This window comes from Epinephelus fuscoguttatus, linkage group LG2 (assembly GCF_011397635.1).
Source record: "Epinephelus fuscoguttatus linkage group LG2, E.fuscoguttatus.final_Chr_v1".
Lineage (NCBI taxonomy): Eukaryota > Metazoa > Chordata > Actinopteri > Perciformes > Serranidae > Epinephelus > Epinephelus fuscoguttatus.
In genome coordinates, this window is record NC_064753.1 from 16,862,209 (window position 1) to 16,880,994 (window position 18,786).

Sequence of the window (18,786 nt, forward strand, 5' to 3'; positions counted from 1 at the left end):
GACACTGAGTGTGTTTGACGAAAAAAGGGAACTCTTCAGCGACTGGACTTGGTTCACATGCTCACACATCCACATGCACGACAGAGAGTCAAAACCTAGCAATCCGTGTAAGGCAGGCCTCCATGTTCTGCACATAAAATTTAAAAATTATTGCTCTTGACTTCCTGCTCGCTGATACTGACAGCCACACTGAGATCCACATGTGCCACATACTCCCTGTGCTGATCCTGCACCAATTAATTTCATGAATGACTAACTCGTGTTTGGTAACAAACTCCCAGTGGCTCTGAGCTTACTTCAATAGCCCCCACCCTTAGCTCCCCAACCCCCCAACCCCACCAGAGAAGTGGCACTGCCAGGAATAGTCACAGGATAATGGAGTCAAAAGCCTTGTGCCTATAATGCACAAGAGGGAAAAATAATTACAGATCCTAGGCTTAAGATTAAAGTGAGCGAGCCAGTTTCTGCTCCAAAACCAGTGCATTTGCACGTTTGTGGGTTACACTACTCTTGTTTACTCAAGGAAAAAACTAAAGCCAAATGTAGATGCATTCACTCTAATGCATTTAGATGTCTGGAGTACACTTAGTTCAGCTTCTTTGAGCAGCAGAGTGTCCAAGCTGTCACACAAACTGTGCTATTACCACAACACTTGTGCTAGAAACAAGTCTGCGAGCTTCCTTTGAATCCAAGTTCTGCTTTGCTGAGGAGGGACCAAAGGAGGGAACATTTTGGACAACATTTTTACACAACATGGCCCTGGAGAGAGCTGGGGCCATGTTGTCTAAAATGTTGATTAGTTTTGGCATGTGTAGAGATAGATTGCCTGCCATCTTTTCATTATTTCTCTGAAACCCCCCGGAGAGAGGGCATGGAGATGGACTTGAGCAGGCAAGGCATAATTAAACTTCCACAGGCAGGTCATGTGCTGTTAAACGCTTTGCCACTATTTCTCATTACTTAACAGTGTAGTCTAAATGATACGCTGTCACTGGGCAAATTAATTGGTATTTGGTGAGGGCAGTATGGCGGCATTGTCTCCTACATGTGTCATAGGCTCTGTGGGACCATGAGAGGGCTAGGCATTATCTGACCCTGATTAAGAACATAACACGAGCTAAGTACATAACAACTCCGGGTTACTGCACAAGTCTTAAGCATTCATATGGTATGTAATTTCACAGCTTTCTGACCCCTTTGACCTTTGAATGCATATTTCTCAATTTGCACTACAGCAAGTGCTGTTTTCTTAATTTGGGTTTGCCCTACATTTAAGAGACAGCTCATGATGTGAATTAAGGGAAAAGTCCTGCATAAACCATGAAGCAGAATTTTAAGTGAGGTGACAAGCACTGCACAACATACCACTTCATGCTCACAACGAGCTAATATCAGACCCAGAATAGCATTATCCAAATGCCTCACAAATCAAAATTTAAACCCAAGCCAACCTCTTAAGGTACCAGAGGACAGCATTATTAATATTTAAACAGAGCAGATTTAAGCTCCACAGAAAGATGTGTGTGTATGTGACCTTTGAGTTTGTGATTCTGGTGCAGCGCCAGCTCGTCTTACCTCCAAAGTAGGAGCCATCTGACAGCTTGGTCTCTTTATTGCCTTTGGTTAGTACACTGACAACCCCATGCTGTATGAAGTACATTTTTTTGCCAATGGTGCCCTCCCTGATGATATAATCCCCAGGCTGGAACACCTCAAACTTCAGTTTGGTGAGCATGGAGGTGACAAAGTTGGGGTCAGCGTTGGCAAACAGAGGCATGGACGCCACCAGCTTTCGACAGTTAAAGTTGATGATTTCCTGTGGGAGCACACAATGCAGTTAGCAAGAACAGCAGCAAAAAAACTGGTGCTTTACAAAAAGGCATTGGTCTGTGACAACTTCAGAGAACGGGGATATTAAAGTAACAACAGCAAAAATGTCAGCTGTGCAGACTTTTTTTTTTCGTGCTCCTCTCACTTTTACTCTTGTTTTGGCCTCAAGAAAAGAAAGCTGAAGTAAACTGAGGGGAATGTCAAGCAGCACCACAAGCTTCTGAATGCATCACATGTGCAGGAGCTCCAAACCCAGACAGGAACACTCATCCCACCTCTCGCAGCGGCTCGTTGAGCTCTCCCAGGATGCTCTCCTCGTCGAACATCTTGCCTTGGTAACGGTGCTCGTAGTAGTCGTGGATTCTCTGCCTCATATCTGCCGGCAGCTTGTGGAAGGACATGTACTGCTCCACCTGTTTGTACTGCAGGGACACAGAGACACACAACAATCAGGTTATTCAAAGGCCATAGTGCTGTAGCATAGATACACAGCCACAGGGAACAGCTGGCACTGAGATCAGACACACAAGGAAATGGAGACAGATACGTAGGCTCTTGCAGGTTACATCCAACAAAATAGCACTTTTCCAGTCTTTGATCATGCCTGTAAACTGACACAATGTACTATCTCCATATTTGTTGCAAACACCTTAAATATTACTTTAAATATCGCACGACTTCTCTGAAGGCACTGGAGAATTGAGAGAGGTGTGATCATTGTCGAGTGTTAAGTCATGCTGACAAATCACTGGAGCTTGTAAAGCATTCACCACTGTGGCTAATCAGGGTCTGGATTGCCACTGAAACATTAACAGAGTAAAGTAAATGTGTCACTTTAATATCCAGTTGGAGTTGTCACTTTCAACACTAAATTAATTTGAAGCACTATAATCATTTTCATCCAAATATAGTATCTATTAATATTGTACATAAATCGCATAACTGATTGCAGGATACTGTAGTCTCTTAGTCTGGGGTGTATTTTGACCCTTCAGGATACAGTAGTGTCTTAGTCTGGGGTGTATTTTGACCCTTCAGGATACAGTAGTGTCTTAGTCTGGGGTGTATTTTGACCCTTCAGGATACTGTAATGTCTTAGTCAGGGGTTTATTTTGACCCTTCAGGATACAGTAGTGTCTTAGTCTGGGGTGTATTTTGACCCTTCAGGATACTGTAGTCTCTTAGTCTGGGGTGTATTTTGACCCTTCAGGATACTGTAGTGTCTTAGTCTGGGGTGTATTTTGACCCTTCAGGATACTGTAGTCTCTTAGTCTGGGGTTTATTTTGACCCTTCAGGATACTGTAGTGTCTTAGTCTGGGGTGTATTTTGACCCTTCAGGATACTGTAATGTCTTAGTCAGGGGTTTATTTTGACCCTTCAGGATACAGTAATGTCTTAGTCTGGGGTGTATTTTGACCCTTCAGGATAGTGTAGTCTCTTAGTCTGGGGTGTATTTTGACCCTTCAGGATACTGTAGTGTCTTAGTCTGGGGTGTATTTTGACCCTTCAGGATACTGTAATGTCTTAGTCAGGGGTTTATTTTCACCCTTCAGGATACAGTAGTGTCTTAGTCTGGGGTTTATTTTGACCCTTCAGGATACAGTAGTGTCTTAGTCTGGGGTGTATTTTGACCCTTCAGGATACAGTAGTCTCTTAGTCTGGGGTGTATTTTGACCCTTCAGGATACTGTAGTCTCTTAATCTGGGTGTATTTTGACCCTTCAGGATACAGTAGTCTCTTAATCTGGGTGTATTTTGACCCTTCAGGATACTGTAGTCTCTTAGTCTGGGGTGTATTTTGACCCTTCAGGATACTGTAGTCTCTTAATCTGGGTGTATTTTGACCCTTCAGGATACAGTAGTCTCTTAGTCTGGGGTGTATTTTGACCCTTCAGGATACTGTAGTCTCTTAATCTGGGTGTATTTTGACCCTTCAGGATACAGTAGTCTCTTAATCTGGGTGTATTTTGACCCTTCAGGATACTGTAATGTCTTAGTCAGGGGTTTATTTTGACCCTTCAGGATACAGTAGTGTCTTAGTCTGGGGTGTATTTTGACCCTTCAGGATACTGTAGTCTCTTAGTCTGGGGTGTATTTTGACCCTTCAGGATACTGTAGTGTCTTAGTCTGGGGTGTATTTTGACCCTTCAGGATACTGTAATGTCTTAGTCAGGGGTTTATTTTCACCCTTCAGGATACAGTAGTGTCTTAGTCTGGGGTTTATTTTGACCCTTCAGGATACAGTAGTGTCTTAGTCTGGGGTGTATTTTGACCCTTCGGGATACAGTAGTCTCTTAGTCTGGGGTGTATTTTGACCCTTCGGGATACTGTAGTCTCTTAATCTGGGTGTATTTTGACCCTTCGGGATACAGTAGTCTCTTAATCTGGGGTGTATTTTGACCCTTCGGGATACTGTAGTCTCTTAATCTGGGTGTATTTTGACCCTTCGGGATACAGTAGTCTCTTAGTCTGGGGTGTATTTTGACCCTTCGGGATACTGTAGTCTCTTAATCTGGGTGTATTTTGACCCTTCAGGATACAGTAGTCTCTTAATCTGGGTGTATTTTGACCCTTCAGGATACTGTAGTCTCTTAGTCTGGGGTGTATTTTGACCCTTCAGGATACTGTAGTCTCTTAATCTGGGTGTATTTTGACCCTTCAGGATACAGTAGTCTCTTAATCTGGGTGTATTTTGACCCTTCAGGATACTGTAGTCTCTTAGTCTGGGGTGTATTTTGACCCTTCAGGATACTGTAATGTCTTAGTCAGGGGTTTATTTTCACCCTTCAGGATACTGTAGTGTCTTAGTCTGGGGTTTATTTTGACCCTTCAGGATACAGTAGTGTCTTAGTCTGGGGTGTATTTTGACCCTTCAGGATACAGTAGTCTCTTAGTCTGGGGTGTATTTTGACCCTTCAGGATACTGTAGTCTCTTAATCTGGGTGTATTTTGACCCTTCAGGATACAGTAGTCTCTTAATCTGGGTGTATTTTGACCCTTCAGGATACTGTAGTCTCTTAGTCTGGGGTGTATTTTGACCCTTCAGGATACTGTAGTCTCTTAGTCTGGGGTGTATTTTGACCCTTCAGGATACAGTAGTCTCTTAATCTGGGTGTATTTTGACCCTTCACTACAAAGTAGAAAGTGAGAGAAAGAAGCAAAGGAATGATGTCATTACAAATCCAAATAATGCATTTAATCTATAGACTGTATAATAAAGATGGACACCATGACAGCTTCCTAAAAATGAAGCCAAACCATCTTGATTTCCCCCTGGTGATGGCTGGCTGCAGTATAGGTCATAAACCCCGCCCCCTCTATGTTAGCAGATGGGATATTGGTCGAAAAGAAATTAATTTGAAGCACTATAATCATTTTCATCCAAATATAGTATCTATTAATATTGTACATAAATCGCATAACTGATTGCAGGATACTGTAGTCTCTTAGTCTGGGGTGTATTTTGAACCTTCAGGAAACAGTAGTGTCTTACTTTGGGGTTTATTTTGACCCTTCAGGATACAGTAGTGTCTTAGTCTGGGTGTATTTTGACCCTTCAGGATACTGTAGTGTCTTAGTCTGGGGTTTATTTTGACCCTTCAGGATACAGTAGTCTCTTAGTCTGGGGTTTATTTTGACCCTTCAGGATACTGTAATGTCTTAGTCTGGGGTGTATTTTGACCCTTCAGGATACAGTAGTCTCTTAGTCTGGGGTGTATTTTGACCCTTCAGGATACAGTAGTGTCTTAGTCTGGGGTGTATTTTGACCCTTCAGGATACTGTAGTCTCTTAGTCTGGGGTGTATTTTGACCCTTCAGGATACTGTAATGTCTTAGTCTGGGGTTTATTTTGACCCTTCAGGATACAGTAGTCTCTTAGTCTGGGGTTTATTTTGACCCTTCAGGATACTGTAGTGTCTTAGTCTGGGGTGTATTTTGACCCTTCAGGATACTGTAGTCTCTTAGTCTGGGGTGTATTTTGACCCTTCAGGATACTGTAATGTCTTAGTCTGGGGTTTATTTTGACCCTTCAGGATACAGTAGTCTCTTAGTCTGGGGTTTATTTTGACCCTTCAGGATACTGTAATGTCTTAGTCTGGGGTTTATTTTGACCCTTCAGGATACAGTAGTCTCTTAGTCTGGGGTTTATTTTGACCCTTCAGGATACAGTAGTCTCTTAGTCAGGGGTTTATTTTGACCCTTCAGGATACAGTAGTGTCTTAGTCTGGGGTGTATTTTGACCCTTCAGGATACAGTAGTGTCTTAGTCTGGGGTGTATTTTGACCCTTCAGGATACTGTAGTGTCTTACTCTGGGGTGTATTTTGACCCTTCAGGATACTGTAGTGTCTTAGTCTGGGGTGTATTTTGACCCTTCAATACAAAGTAGAAAGTGAGAGAAAGAAGCAAAGGAATGATGTCATTACAAATCCAAATAATGCATTTAATCTATCGACTTTATAATAAAGATGGACACCATGACAGCTTCCCAAAAGTGAAGCCAAACCATCTTGATTTCCCCCTGGTGATGGCTGGCTGCAGTATAGGTCATAAACCCCGCCCCCTCCACGTTAGCGGATGGGATATTGGTCCAAAAGATCAAAGTACATGTCGAATACATTTATCCCAAAGATGGTTTCTGTCATTTTGGGTGGTTCTTATCCCACTGATGTATGTTCAAGTGTTCATTTCCAAGTTTGGTTTTAATTAGTTATTTGATGTCATGAAAAGGGGTTTGACGTCATGATTGACAGCTGTGTGTCAATCGTTGTGCTCATGATTAATGGCGCTGCTCACGATTCGAGATCGCTATTGTGGAGACTCTGGCTCCAAATGATGCCAACAGTGAAAGGCAACAGCGGCCATGTCCAGAATTTTTTGTCATCGTTTTTATACGGTGGGAGTAAGTGGAGATGCATTGTCCATCTTTTTGTACAGTCAGTGGTTTAAACCAGTGACAGGTGAGAAAAGAAGCAGTAGGGAAAACAAGGAAGAAGACAAGAACAAGAAAAATAGATGTGCATGTACATTAGGATAACACACTAGAGAGATAGATGGAGTGCCTTTACTGTATGTGAATGTATGTACTTGTGTGTGTTCTTAAATGTTACTGCGTGTAAGTCTGTGATAGGTTTACAATCGTACTTTGCAACTAAAAGCAGTCATACCAAGAAAAACAGAAATATGTTAAGTATTTAGTATGAGCATATTAAGGTAGGACATGACTGCAGTTGAAATAACATACATGTTGTGTGTTGAAGCTAGCAACAAACACTTAGCAGTTTATTTACTGTATGTTTTACAGTAAATACTGCGTGTGTGTGTCTGCATCTTCCAGTCTTTATGTAGCTTGTTAAAAATGAAAGTATTAAAATGTATGGCCTTTCATTGATGCTACAGTATAGAAAGCAGAGATGCAGATCAAAGCACACTGAGAGCACCTCGGGAATAATAACATGTAGAATCATTGACCCTCAGTGAAAGAAAAAAAAAGTAGGAAAAAAAGAAGAAATTAACCATTCATAGGGCGATGCTGGAGGTGCTCTTTGATCACCAATTCTACACTGCCAACAGCCTTACCACTCAACGACACGGCTGACCTCAGATGTCTCCCTCTTTGTTATCCCACTCTACTACCCTAGTCACCACTAATCTCGGAGGAGATCATCAAAAGGACAATCTTTTGGAAATGTAGCACAGTAAATAAGGACAGCTGTCTCCTGCAAGTCACATTGTTTTTTGGGGGAGCAGAAAAGCTGTCAGGCTTCCTGAAAATCAAGAGATGTGAGTGGAGTTGGAAGGAAACACATATGCCGGTTAGAATCCAATGTTATAAAACATGCAGTCGGACTAAACTACTGTATAACCACTTTGGAATGAGTCTGACTGGCACCGTGCTGTGTTTGTAAGCCTCTACAATGCTCACTCCTGCAATGTTCTCTTTTTCCTCCCCTCTTTGCCAAATTCAAATGGATTTTAGTTGTGTTTGACCAGAGCCTTTCGAGTCCCTCACAGACAAAGAAAACAGTCTGGAGTCAGTCTGTGCATATAGATGACACAGCTCCCTCGACTGTGACCGGTTAGCTACAAACTGTTGCATATCCCAGCTTGTAACTGTGATTTGTAATGCATTGTAGCTGCACAAAGACATTCATAAACACTACAAGGTATACATATATATATGCAGGTGCAAAGGTATAATGTGTGCATATGAAAACACACGCACACAGTCTACAGCAAGAAATGCTGCACATATGGCAGATTAAGTGAACTATCATACTGTATGTTCAACACATCTGATATACTTAAAATATCGGTTCACCTTTTAGCAATGTTAAGTGAAATATTAGACAATTTATATGTGTCAATGCTGCGTGAAGTTAAATACTTGCAGAGGCAAGAATAAGATGTGAAAAGAATCTTTTACATATCCCGTCTCTGTGCGTCTGTGGAGAGATGGATGAGTTCTGTCATGGGGTAAGGGTTTGAGTCTTTATCCCCCACAATCCCTTTGGCATAAAATTGAGCATTTACTGATCTGATGATGAAATAGAATCCTTACACAGAGAGGAACTTTTCCTCCTCTGCTCCGAAAGACGGAAAGCGCTAGAAAACAATCGCAGACATCTCCAGCTGCAGTCCCATTAGCCGCAGCGTATTGCAGCAAAGATGTGCTTGTCTGCATGTGACGCCAGGGTGAAGATGACAGGTGTAACCCACATTCTGCATCTTGTCTAATGTCTTTATGTCTCCTGCATTAGACATGCCACAGCATGGCGCTCTGTTTCAAAGGCGTGGATTATCATCTCCTTATGAATGTCTCAACCCTTTTTTTTTTCAACATTCATTAAAAAAAAACCCAACCATTTATCCTCAGCTCTGCAGCATGTTACAATTTGATTCTCTCAGCATGAAAGGGCATTAGTCAAGTGAACAAATGCAAGATAATGTCTTATTGCTTTTATATTGTCTACATACAGTGGCTCAGTGTCTCAGTCAAAGCATACTTACTAATCACTGCTATGTCTGAGAGGAGGAGCTGACAAGGATGTAAAGACGCCGACCATGGGGGGCCGGCGCTCTCTTGATGCTGTGATGGGCTGATAACACCCCCTGTGATGGGAAATTATCTTATTGCTCCACAGCCGCCATCACACTGCCACCAGGAAGATCCCAGCTCCCCTGCTCTACTTGGCTAAATCAAATCATAGTCAGCATTAAGGAGGTAATCATTCCACCATCAGCCTCCCTCGCTGTACTCTGAAAACCAGGAGGTTCAGGCTACGAAGGGGGTGGGGGGGATTGTAGAAGTAGCCGATGAGAACCATTAGATTGAGTCTTTCTTTCTTGCTTGTAGCTCTTCATTTTGGGAAATATGCTGAATTGTTACATCAAAAGATTCACACCTCTTTCATATTTCTATGGTAACCACGAGCAGCCTGATAAGTTAGTTTAGCATAGGGCATAACAGCTAGTCTGGCTTTGTCTAAAGCTCAGGCAATCAGCAAAGTCTGGCAACAATAAGACTCCAGGAAGTTACAGTGCCTGACCAAACAACAGTCATATAACTATCTTAAAACAGAATAAATAAACACAATATGATGTGTTAATTAGTGAGTTTTGAGGTGCTGGTAAATTGATGGCGTCATGCTAGCTGTTTCCCTTTGTTTCCAATCTTTGTGCTACGCTAAGCTACCAGGCTCCTAGCTATAGCTTTATATTTAACAGACAGATGAGAATGGTATCAGTCTTGTCATCTTACTCTTGGCAACACAACAAATAAGTCAAATTATTCCTTTAAAGAAAGAGTTTCACAAACTTTCATCCAAAGTTTTGGTTTTAGTTTGGCTCTTGATGATGAATTTTAACGTTGATTTGTTTGTGATATTTACACAGGGTTCCTACAATTTAAGGCAAGTTAGATTTAATACTTTTTAAGACTTTTTTAATGCCACTTGGAAATTTAAGACTAATTTTTCAATTATTAAAATCAAAGAAGAAAATAAAAGCATGAAACAAGATCATTTTGCCCAACAATTTTGCCCAAATGTTTTTGTAACATAAAGGATGACTTGGTGCTTTTATGTTCCTCACTCTGCATGTGGGATTCTGATCGTGCCAAGTTTGACGAAACTTTTTGCTCAAAATACACCAAGCCTTATATCCATTGCCTTCTACTGGTTTCAGCCATGACACTAAATCTTGGTTAAACAGCCAATTTTCACTGAATCTGCACTTCTCCATGTCGTCCAGGGTTTAGTGACAGTTAGCTAGTAGACAGTGGATCCTCTGCTCTGAGCATCCTGACAGAAAAACAAAATATGAGTGTTGCTGCTTCTGCTATCCTGATCTGCAAGCGGTTAAGGTCTGGTGTGTCGGATTTAGTGGCATCTAGACCAGGGGTGTCCAGACTTTTTTGAATGGGTGCTGGAAATAAAATAAACTGATTCTGAAAGCATTTCTTTACTGTGGCCATGCCGGCTACCTAGCAGGAAACTGCTGTTTGGTACAGTAATTGTTCCATTTACTTGTTTACTATCTGTTTGTGAAAACACATCAGTTACACTGGCATAGTTCGTTCTTGGTGCATGTCTGCAAACAGAATAATAGTCCTGTCATTGAAAGGTGAATGGAAAGAAAATGCAAAGAGATCTTGCTTGATTAACCATTATTGTGCCACTTATAATATATTTTGAAAGACAAGCCGAGGGCCGCCTAGAGTCAGCCCCCAGGCTGGACTTTGGACATGCTTGTAGTAGGAGAACTAACAGTGGGTCTATCCAGAGTCATTGTTTGGTTTGTCCATTCCAGGCTACTGTAGAACAAGCTCAGTATGTAGATATTAGCAGCTCATGCTAAGGAATTAAAATTCAACCATTTTTATTTTCAGGTGACTACAAACTAATGAAAACACAGTTATGAATATCTTTTACAATATCCTCTATAATATCCTGCCAATGGAAGCCCTTAAATCCAACAAACTGGACCTTTACACAAAAAAGAACTCTTCTCCATCTTGAACCGTGTCTCTGTATATACTGTAAGTACCTTACTGTAACTTACCATCCTCTAAGTATGTTACAGTAGGGAGGTTTTAGTGTGTGTGTGTGTGTGTGTGTGTGTGTGTGTGTGTGTGTGTGGGTGGGTGAGCCTATTAACTTCCAGCTTTGGCAATATTATAGTCTCAGCATACTCTGCCCACTGAGCTATACAGAATTGCATCTTAATGCTCTTTCATTTTATAAATCCTTTCTCTTCCTTTAGTTTCTGAGTGATCTCTCTCCTCATGGCCATTCTTTCGTCTGTTTCCCGTTTGTACGTTTTTTCTTTCTGTCCCTCTACCCTTTTATTATGCTTTTCATTTTTCCCCAATTCCCATCTCTCTCATGCAGTTCTCCAAGCAGATGCAAATTTTTACCAAATAAAATATGAATAATTCATTTCCCAACAGAGATGTCAGCCACTTAATTATACTTTCTAAACATTTATTTTTCTCCACTGTTTTCTGTCTCCTACTTTATAACCTTGTGTTGCATGGTCAAAAGCTATGGGTCATACAATGAGGCTAACTGAAGTCTTAAATATTTGCACCCATAAATGTGTACATAAAAAACTGGCAACAGAATAATTAGCCAAGCATGTTATAGATAATGCTCCACCTGCTTTGTTTGTGATGTATGTGTTGGAGGAAAGCTCAGTCTCATGTTTGGGAGTGTGCATGGAAAACTGTTTATATACTGTGGTAAGTATTATGCTGCTGTGAGACAGGTGGTCTTATAAAATGACAACATAGCATGTCATTTGTTGAGAGATACGAAAATCACTACATATCTTACCTCATACCATTCACACAGCATGTTAGCACCGTCATTGTGAGCATAGCATTTAGATTAGAGCACCTCTGTCTCTGAGTACAGCTTCACAGAGCTGCTAGCATGGATGTAAACATTTATTTTCATTGCATAAAGTCTGCATTAGAAGTTTCTTTCATACAGCATAAATGCATATGTGGTCTTCCAGGGGCCTCATGAGACATTTTAATATACACCTAAAATTAGTACAATAATCACACGTGAGATGGCGATCAAAATAAACAACAGCAGTACATCTGCTGGCAAACCAACACCGCCAACTCACCTTCCTAATTGCTAAGGGTAGTAAGTACATAGAATGTATTGATCATTTGGTGTTGTATTACTAATAGGGATGTCTCAAAGATCAAGTCATTTTTTAACTGATTGGGATCGGCTATACGGAGCTAAATGAGCTCTGTCCGATCCTTTGTTTGCAGCTGTCACACAGGTGCTTTCATGCACAGCAATGCAACAAGTGTAGCTGTGTAAACTCTCTGTTTTCTGTTCTCCTCTGCTAAGGTCCTGTGTGTGGAATAGCTGGGGCTGAGCCCTGCCTGCTGAGAAACACCACAGGTCTAAAAGAAAATGCAGTATGAGATTGTTTAATTTTGTTATATGCCATAGTTATATACACTTGTTTGATTTAAGCCCAGTGTGTGAATCTCTTGGTTTTGCTTTCAGCTATGACGCATGGTGTTTCACTGTCCTGCTCGTGGTAGAGACAGACAGCGTTGCAGAGCTGATGACAACCACATTCACCACCCCACTACAAGTGAAACAAAAGCCCCTCGAGCAAAAAGCAAATAAGAGTAATATATTAATGTGGCCTGAGCTTCGCAAAAGATGTTCAGATAAAATCTAAATAGAAATAAATAAATAAACACTCAACTGAATATTGTTCATTCAGGTAATTCAGACACAGGTTGCAACGAATCAACAAACACTGGAGAATAGTTTTGTAAAGGGACAGAGAAACTCCCTCAAGACAGCGACAAGGCAAGAAATATTAAAGTAGGGGTTTGTTATTTCATACTTATTATGTATAGGCTATACATTGGGTTGATTTTAATAACTTTAAAGTACTTGAAGTGTTTGCTGTGCAGTTAAATTATCTAGGCAAATATCCGGCAGATACTCAGAATTAACTAACCCGGATCAGGGGCAAAAAAAAGACTTGACTGGGACATCCTTAATTATTTAGTGATATAATTAGGTCAAAGCTAGCTACGAAGAAATGATCGGTTAATGGTCTGCATGGTGCATCCTCCCCTACTTAAAGAAGGAAATTCCCTTGCTCTTCACAAATGTTGCCACTACCTATCTAATAAAGTACTCTACATCTGTAGGAATGACAATCTTGACATGATCTCTGCAGATGCTGCAGAAAGCATAAATTTACCGTGATATTAAATATACAGCATATTGACATTGGTAGCACTTCTTATTTGATTTGGGTTGTAGTATTACATTACCTCCGGGGCATGTCAACAGTCCTTGACTCAGCAGCAAAAGTTGTGTGGCAGACAGGGAGGAAAAGGGAATGTAACAGGGTTTAGATTAATGCCATCAGTCAGGTCCAGACTAATGAGAACGGCTCTTACTGTAAGGCAGAATCAGACTTAAGCTCCTCAACATGTTGACAGCTGTGTCCTTGGGTCGATTGTCTGAGGAAATCATGACTTAACCTCGACAAGGCACCACAAAGTTATTGCTATTGTTGGATGAAGCCTACATCTTTGTCTTACAAGGACTTTTTAAGGCATTTTGAGGACATGATATGTTAAATAAGGAAAATAGTAAAATTGAGTGTTTAATTAGTTCCCTGACGATATGTTAATACATTTTTCCTCTTTTTGTGAAGAAAATGACAAATCTGTAAGTCCAAATAAAGTCCTCCTCTGATGACTATTTACTGTATTTCCAAAGGTCTTGATTGGAGGATTGAAGTGGGGGAACAAAAGATCTCTAGAGTCTCTTCACCCACAAATAATCAGCTTTGGGCCTCTTATTAACTATTCCCCAAAGAGCCATGTTTAATTGCCATGTGTTAATTATTGACTTAGAGGGGAGGGGCTGCAGCACCCCATGCCATTTCCTCCTAAAGCCATTTGGGACTGGCATGCCACAACATGCTACTCATATTCAAGTCCCTCCTGGGCATCCCTGATTTCATCACTAACTACCAACAACAAACAGAACATCACTCAGTTATCCCACGCTGAATAATGTTAATAATATACTATTAAAAACCTGAGAGGAGGAAATGCTCTGAAGGCTCAGAGAGCTTCTATAAAGTAAGTAAGACAACATGGATCACAAGTCACCTACAAATGAAGGAGATTATCTCTTTTGTTTGGTGGCTCCATCCCCATCTCTGTATACATTTCCACTGCAGAGGGCCATAGTGAGAGATAAGCAGAGGCTTACAAAGAGCTGGAGTGGCAGGCGTACCCTGTATGCACAGTCACATGTGCAGCCATCTTGTGCCCCCAATCTGGAGAGATGTAATTCTCTTTGTGTGATAATGGTTCTCAACATGCCTGCGACAAGAGAGAGGAATCCTTGAGGGAATTTGGCAGATGCTTAACCCATTCTAGCTCCCAGTGTTTTAGACTGTGGTGCAGCAGAACTGCTTGCTGGCTAATACAGGGGTTCAATGAGGGGATGAGACACCCCAACAGATTATTGACTAATGCTATTACTGGGGTATCATGATACAAAATGAGTCATATTTTACTGAGAGATATCCAGTGCTGAAACAATTTGAAGAATAATCAACAATTGTTGAACAATAGATTGAATGAGGGGTAAAAATGAGGGAATTTGCTGCTTTTTCTATTTATTATTATTGTAAACTGAATATTTTGGGGTTTCCTTTTGGTTTATTGGAGCCGTTTTCACTGTTGTCCTATTTAAGAGATTAACACTTGATCTTTTAATGTGAAATATGATTGTCAGAACAATCACTAATAAAAATAATTATTTTTTCAGTTTTTCAGTTTTTTACAATTTAATAAAAATAAAATAATCCATGTCAGAGCACGATTTGGTACAACTGAACTCAACTCAATGGTCAGGGCATTCAGAAAAATAAATAGTGCAGTGTGTATCACTATTTGAAAATGTTACTAAAATACCAAAAAGCACCTTATGACCTTCAATCTGCACCTCTGACACATGGGAGCAGTGGCGCCCCTAGAGGTGGCCAGATGGGGCCGCTGAAAGTCTTAGGGTGGCACACCAAAACCAGAAGCTATAACTGAATTTTAGGAATTTTATTATGATGTTGTAGTATACAGACTAGTTGAAAACTATGTCAGTATGAGTTAACGGAATATTTGATGGTTTTCAACCCACTTTATATCATCACAATGTAGACAGTCTGTGAATATGAACTATGGTAAACTTCTCTCCATCTTGCCCATGTCCAGATCTCCCTGCTGATTTGCTGCAGAGAATCTGCTGGATGACACATTTGTGTCACCATGTGGGTTTCTGCTGGCTCTTGGGCTGTTGGTCAAACTATAGATTGTACGTCCTCATTTTTGTCTGCTCGCTGCTATCACTGAAACAAAGAATATGAAAGCAGATCAAAAGACAGCCACACCTCTTTCTGTCTCATACAAACTCAGATCAACCGTAAATCTAGAGTGGGTGCCATACTGTTTCCTGTATTGTGGCAATGGAGGCTGATTATAGTCAGTTTAACTGTAATACAAGATTGTTTGTTGCCAGCCAGCAGCCATATTATTTTTGGAAAGACAGCTCACATTGCATCACGCACCAGTGGAAGCATTTACTGTTCCGGTGCAGTTCATTCTGGTAGTTGTGGGTTTTCTACCTCTTGAACAAAAGCGAATGCCACGGCCCTTAGTACCAGTTTCAAAAGTATTTGCATCTTTCTACTGCAAAGACAGTTTTAAGACCACCTCTCCAGCAGTGAAATACTTCTTTAAGGATTGGCATACCTATGGTTTCCTATTTTAATGATGATGTTACTAATTATCTGATGTGCGAAGACTTAACATTTTGAATTCCACAGCAATCCTGTTTTAATATGTGATATAGCCTATGAATATACTCTGTATAGAGATAGATAGATAGATAGATAGATAGATAGATAGATAGATAGATAGATAGATGGATGGATGGACGGACGGACGGACGGACGGACGGACGGACGGACGGACAGACGGGCGGACGGACGGACGGACGGACGGACAGATAGATAGATAGATAGATAGATACATAGATAGCATACCATACCATGATATATACTATGACCATGGCCACCCCTGGCCACGCTGAGGTGGTGCTACTGTATGGGACTCACTGAGTAGTAAAGGGCTTAGGAAAAGCTTGCACCAGGTCCAGTTTTAACCTGTCTCTTTTCCTCAGATCTTAAATGGACCCAAGCTAACCCATGCTGTCAGGTACATCTGCAACAAATTGAGTTGCAAACAGGTAGAAAATGCACACGCTTTAATATTCTGCACCCACAGGCTCTGTTTACACACAGCAAAAGACTGGCATCAGGCATATATTTTTAGCAGAGTGGAAATGAATCTAATAAAGCTGTTTTTCATCTCAGTGGGAGCCACACTCCAATCCTTAGTATTTAGTGTGATTGTTGGGCTCTCTACTTTGTGTAACAGTTAACAGGCTGCCTGATTCCTATTTAAGAGCTCATTTAAGCCTGCTTGCTAGCTTCTGACAGCCCGGGCATTTATCACATGGTGCCACATTGTAATAGAATTCTATTCAGAAAAGATTATACCCAGGCTTTCTGATGATAATTTCCACCATCTTCGAGGGCAGAGCTTTTTTTCTCTCCCTCCTTCCCTATTTTCTGCCTGTAGTCTTCTGAGATTCCTTTATAGACTGATTTCCTTCATCATAGTCTCCCTGAGGGGTTTCACTCATTTGTTTCCTGTCTAAATGTAACCGTTACCTGGACATCACCTCTGCATGCCAGCTGGACAGATGGCCTCACATATTGGCCATACAGCCACGTGCATGAGAGCTCCATGCTCTATTTCTTACAGCTCATTTACAGTGGATGAATGCAGAGCCTGTGTCACATCAAAAACAGCATGAGGCATTTTAATGTGATGATGGTGCTGCACAGCTCAACATCGATCTGCTTTTTGAGTCATTTTGCTAACCAAAAGTAGTCAGTATCTCCTCTCTGTGACAGCAGGGTGTCAATTTGTGTTTTTGCCCATCGGCTGTTTACCTACTAGCTGACTCAGGTCAAATGCCATACACAGTGCAACTGTAACACAGCTCCATGGTAGCTAATGTTAATTTCTATTTAAATACTTCCGTCCGCATTTGAATTTTGTGATTGCTGTGTAACAAACCCAACTATCAAGACACACAGCAGTTATTTATGGGGCTGCATATTGTCTACATTGCAGATAAATCAGAGAATTCATGTCACTTCTCAGACTGGTGGTGTATGCAAATGACGCACTTTTATAGTGTTGCTGACAGCATCTTTGGAATATCAACATGGGCACATTTGGCTTGTGAACACAAAAACTCCAAACTGCAAACTACAGAGATCCATTTCAGCTTGCCAACAGAAAAGAGACTGGTGGCTTTTTCCAGCACTTGCTAATGAGTCAAAATGTCTAATTCTTCATATTTCACGGTCTGTAATCTGCGACATCAGCTATGCATGTGTTGAGTCAGCACGCCAAATTAAGTATTAAAAGTGCCTCTGAACACTGTGATGTTTAGAAACCAACAAAGGCGGTGCATGGGGCCGAGATGAAAAATACATTTTATGGCAGAGCAGTGGGTAAACATGCTTTTGATAGTTGAAAGTTATTTTTTTTCCCCTCTTTATTTTCAGGACTGACTAAAAACGCAAACAACCACTTTGTGCAGTCCTGTTTTATTTAATGTGTTACACGTACACACTGGTTTTGATGAGAATTAGAGCCTCCCAGTGTCCTTGTACTTCAAGTACCCACTCTGAGACTGAGTTTGTGAGTTCAATAACACTCATAAAAGTACCCAGACAGGAGGGCACAGATTAATATAAACGCACATGCTATTATTTAAAGTACCTACCACGCATTATGCAAATATCTAAAGAGAGACTTTTTTTTTCAGTGAAAAGTGTTTCTATTTGATATTTCAAAGCAGTGGACTTTTTTTTAATAATGCAGCGTGCCTTGATATACAGTTAACCCAATATGTTAACCATGTGCTGCTGTGCATTTGCATCACTGTTTGTTTTTATCAAGTAGTTTATATTTAACCAGTTTCTGCTATATTACCATCCTCACATTCTGCATGGATTATTAAAGGTCAAGTACAACCGCCCTTCCATCACATCTTAGCTCGGTTGTTGTAAGAGATGTGACTCTTAAAGATGTTACACAGAGCCACCGCACCTTACTTCAACTAATGAGACAGCACAGAATCACTCAGTCAAACAGACAGGTGTGTATGATAACTTGCTGTATGATGTGTTGGTGGTGTCTCAGTTAGCAGATTTCTCTCGAGGCTGAGTCCCAGCAGACAGGAACAGCTGTCCCTGTCACGGTGGCCCAATGGCGATCTGAAAACAGCCACCTGCCTTCTCAAAACTCCAGGGATTGACCAATGGATTGTCCACTTCTTGAGTGCGTGGATTATGGTATTAGTCTAACACGGAAAAGCAGAGCGAAATCTCCAGGAAACAGATCCCATTGTCACACAACTGATGTGAGGGCCAATGACAAAAAGGTTTATGTCTTTGAAGGAACTAACCCTGATAAGCTGCGAAGAAGAGTGGGGATAGTACAGTGGAGCAGAAATGACTACTATCTGGCTCCCACAGCCAGATGAGCACGCAGTGACAGTGGACCCAGAGAGCACCTTATCACTGAGGCATGTGGAAAGATAAATGAGAGAATCTGCACTCTTAAAATTTAATTGCAGTCTGCAGTAATAACCTTTCTGCAGGCAGGCACCGTGGGAAGCTGTGGGAGCACAGGGGAGCCTTTTTAGCTGGCTGGGGGATTCTTAAGGCGCCTTAGGGGGTGATCCCAGAAACGGCAGCAAATGGCTTTGGTACCACATGCTGACTGGTGCTGAGACAGGCCAGCTG

At 41.2% G+C, this 18,786-nt stretch overlaps 1 protein-coding gene across 1 annotated transcript in view; it reads right to left on the bottom strand.

The window, feature by feature from the left end:
- hcn4 (hyperpolarization activated cyclic nucleotide-gated potassium channel 4) overlaps positions 1-18,786 on the bottom strand; it is an 85,572-nt gene that overhangs the window by 17,410 nt on the left and 49,376 nt on the right. The window contains exons 5-6 of the mRNA XM_049593401.1: positions 2,106-2,252; positions 1,576-1,816 (exon numbers count right to left, since the gene is read on the bottom strand). Of these exons, the coding sequence (XP_049449358.1) occupies positions 1,576-1,816; positions 2,106-2,252 (388 nt within the window). The remainder of the gene's footprint in view (positions 1-1,575; positions 1,817-2,105; positions 2,253-18,786) is intronic.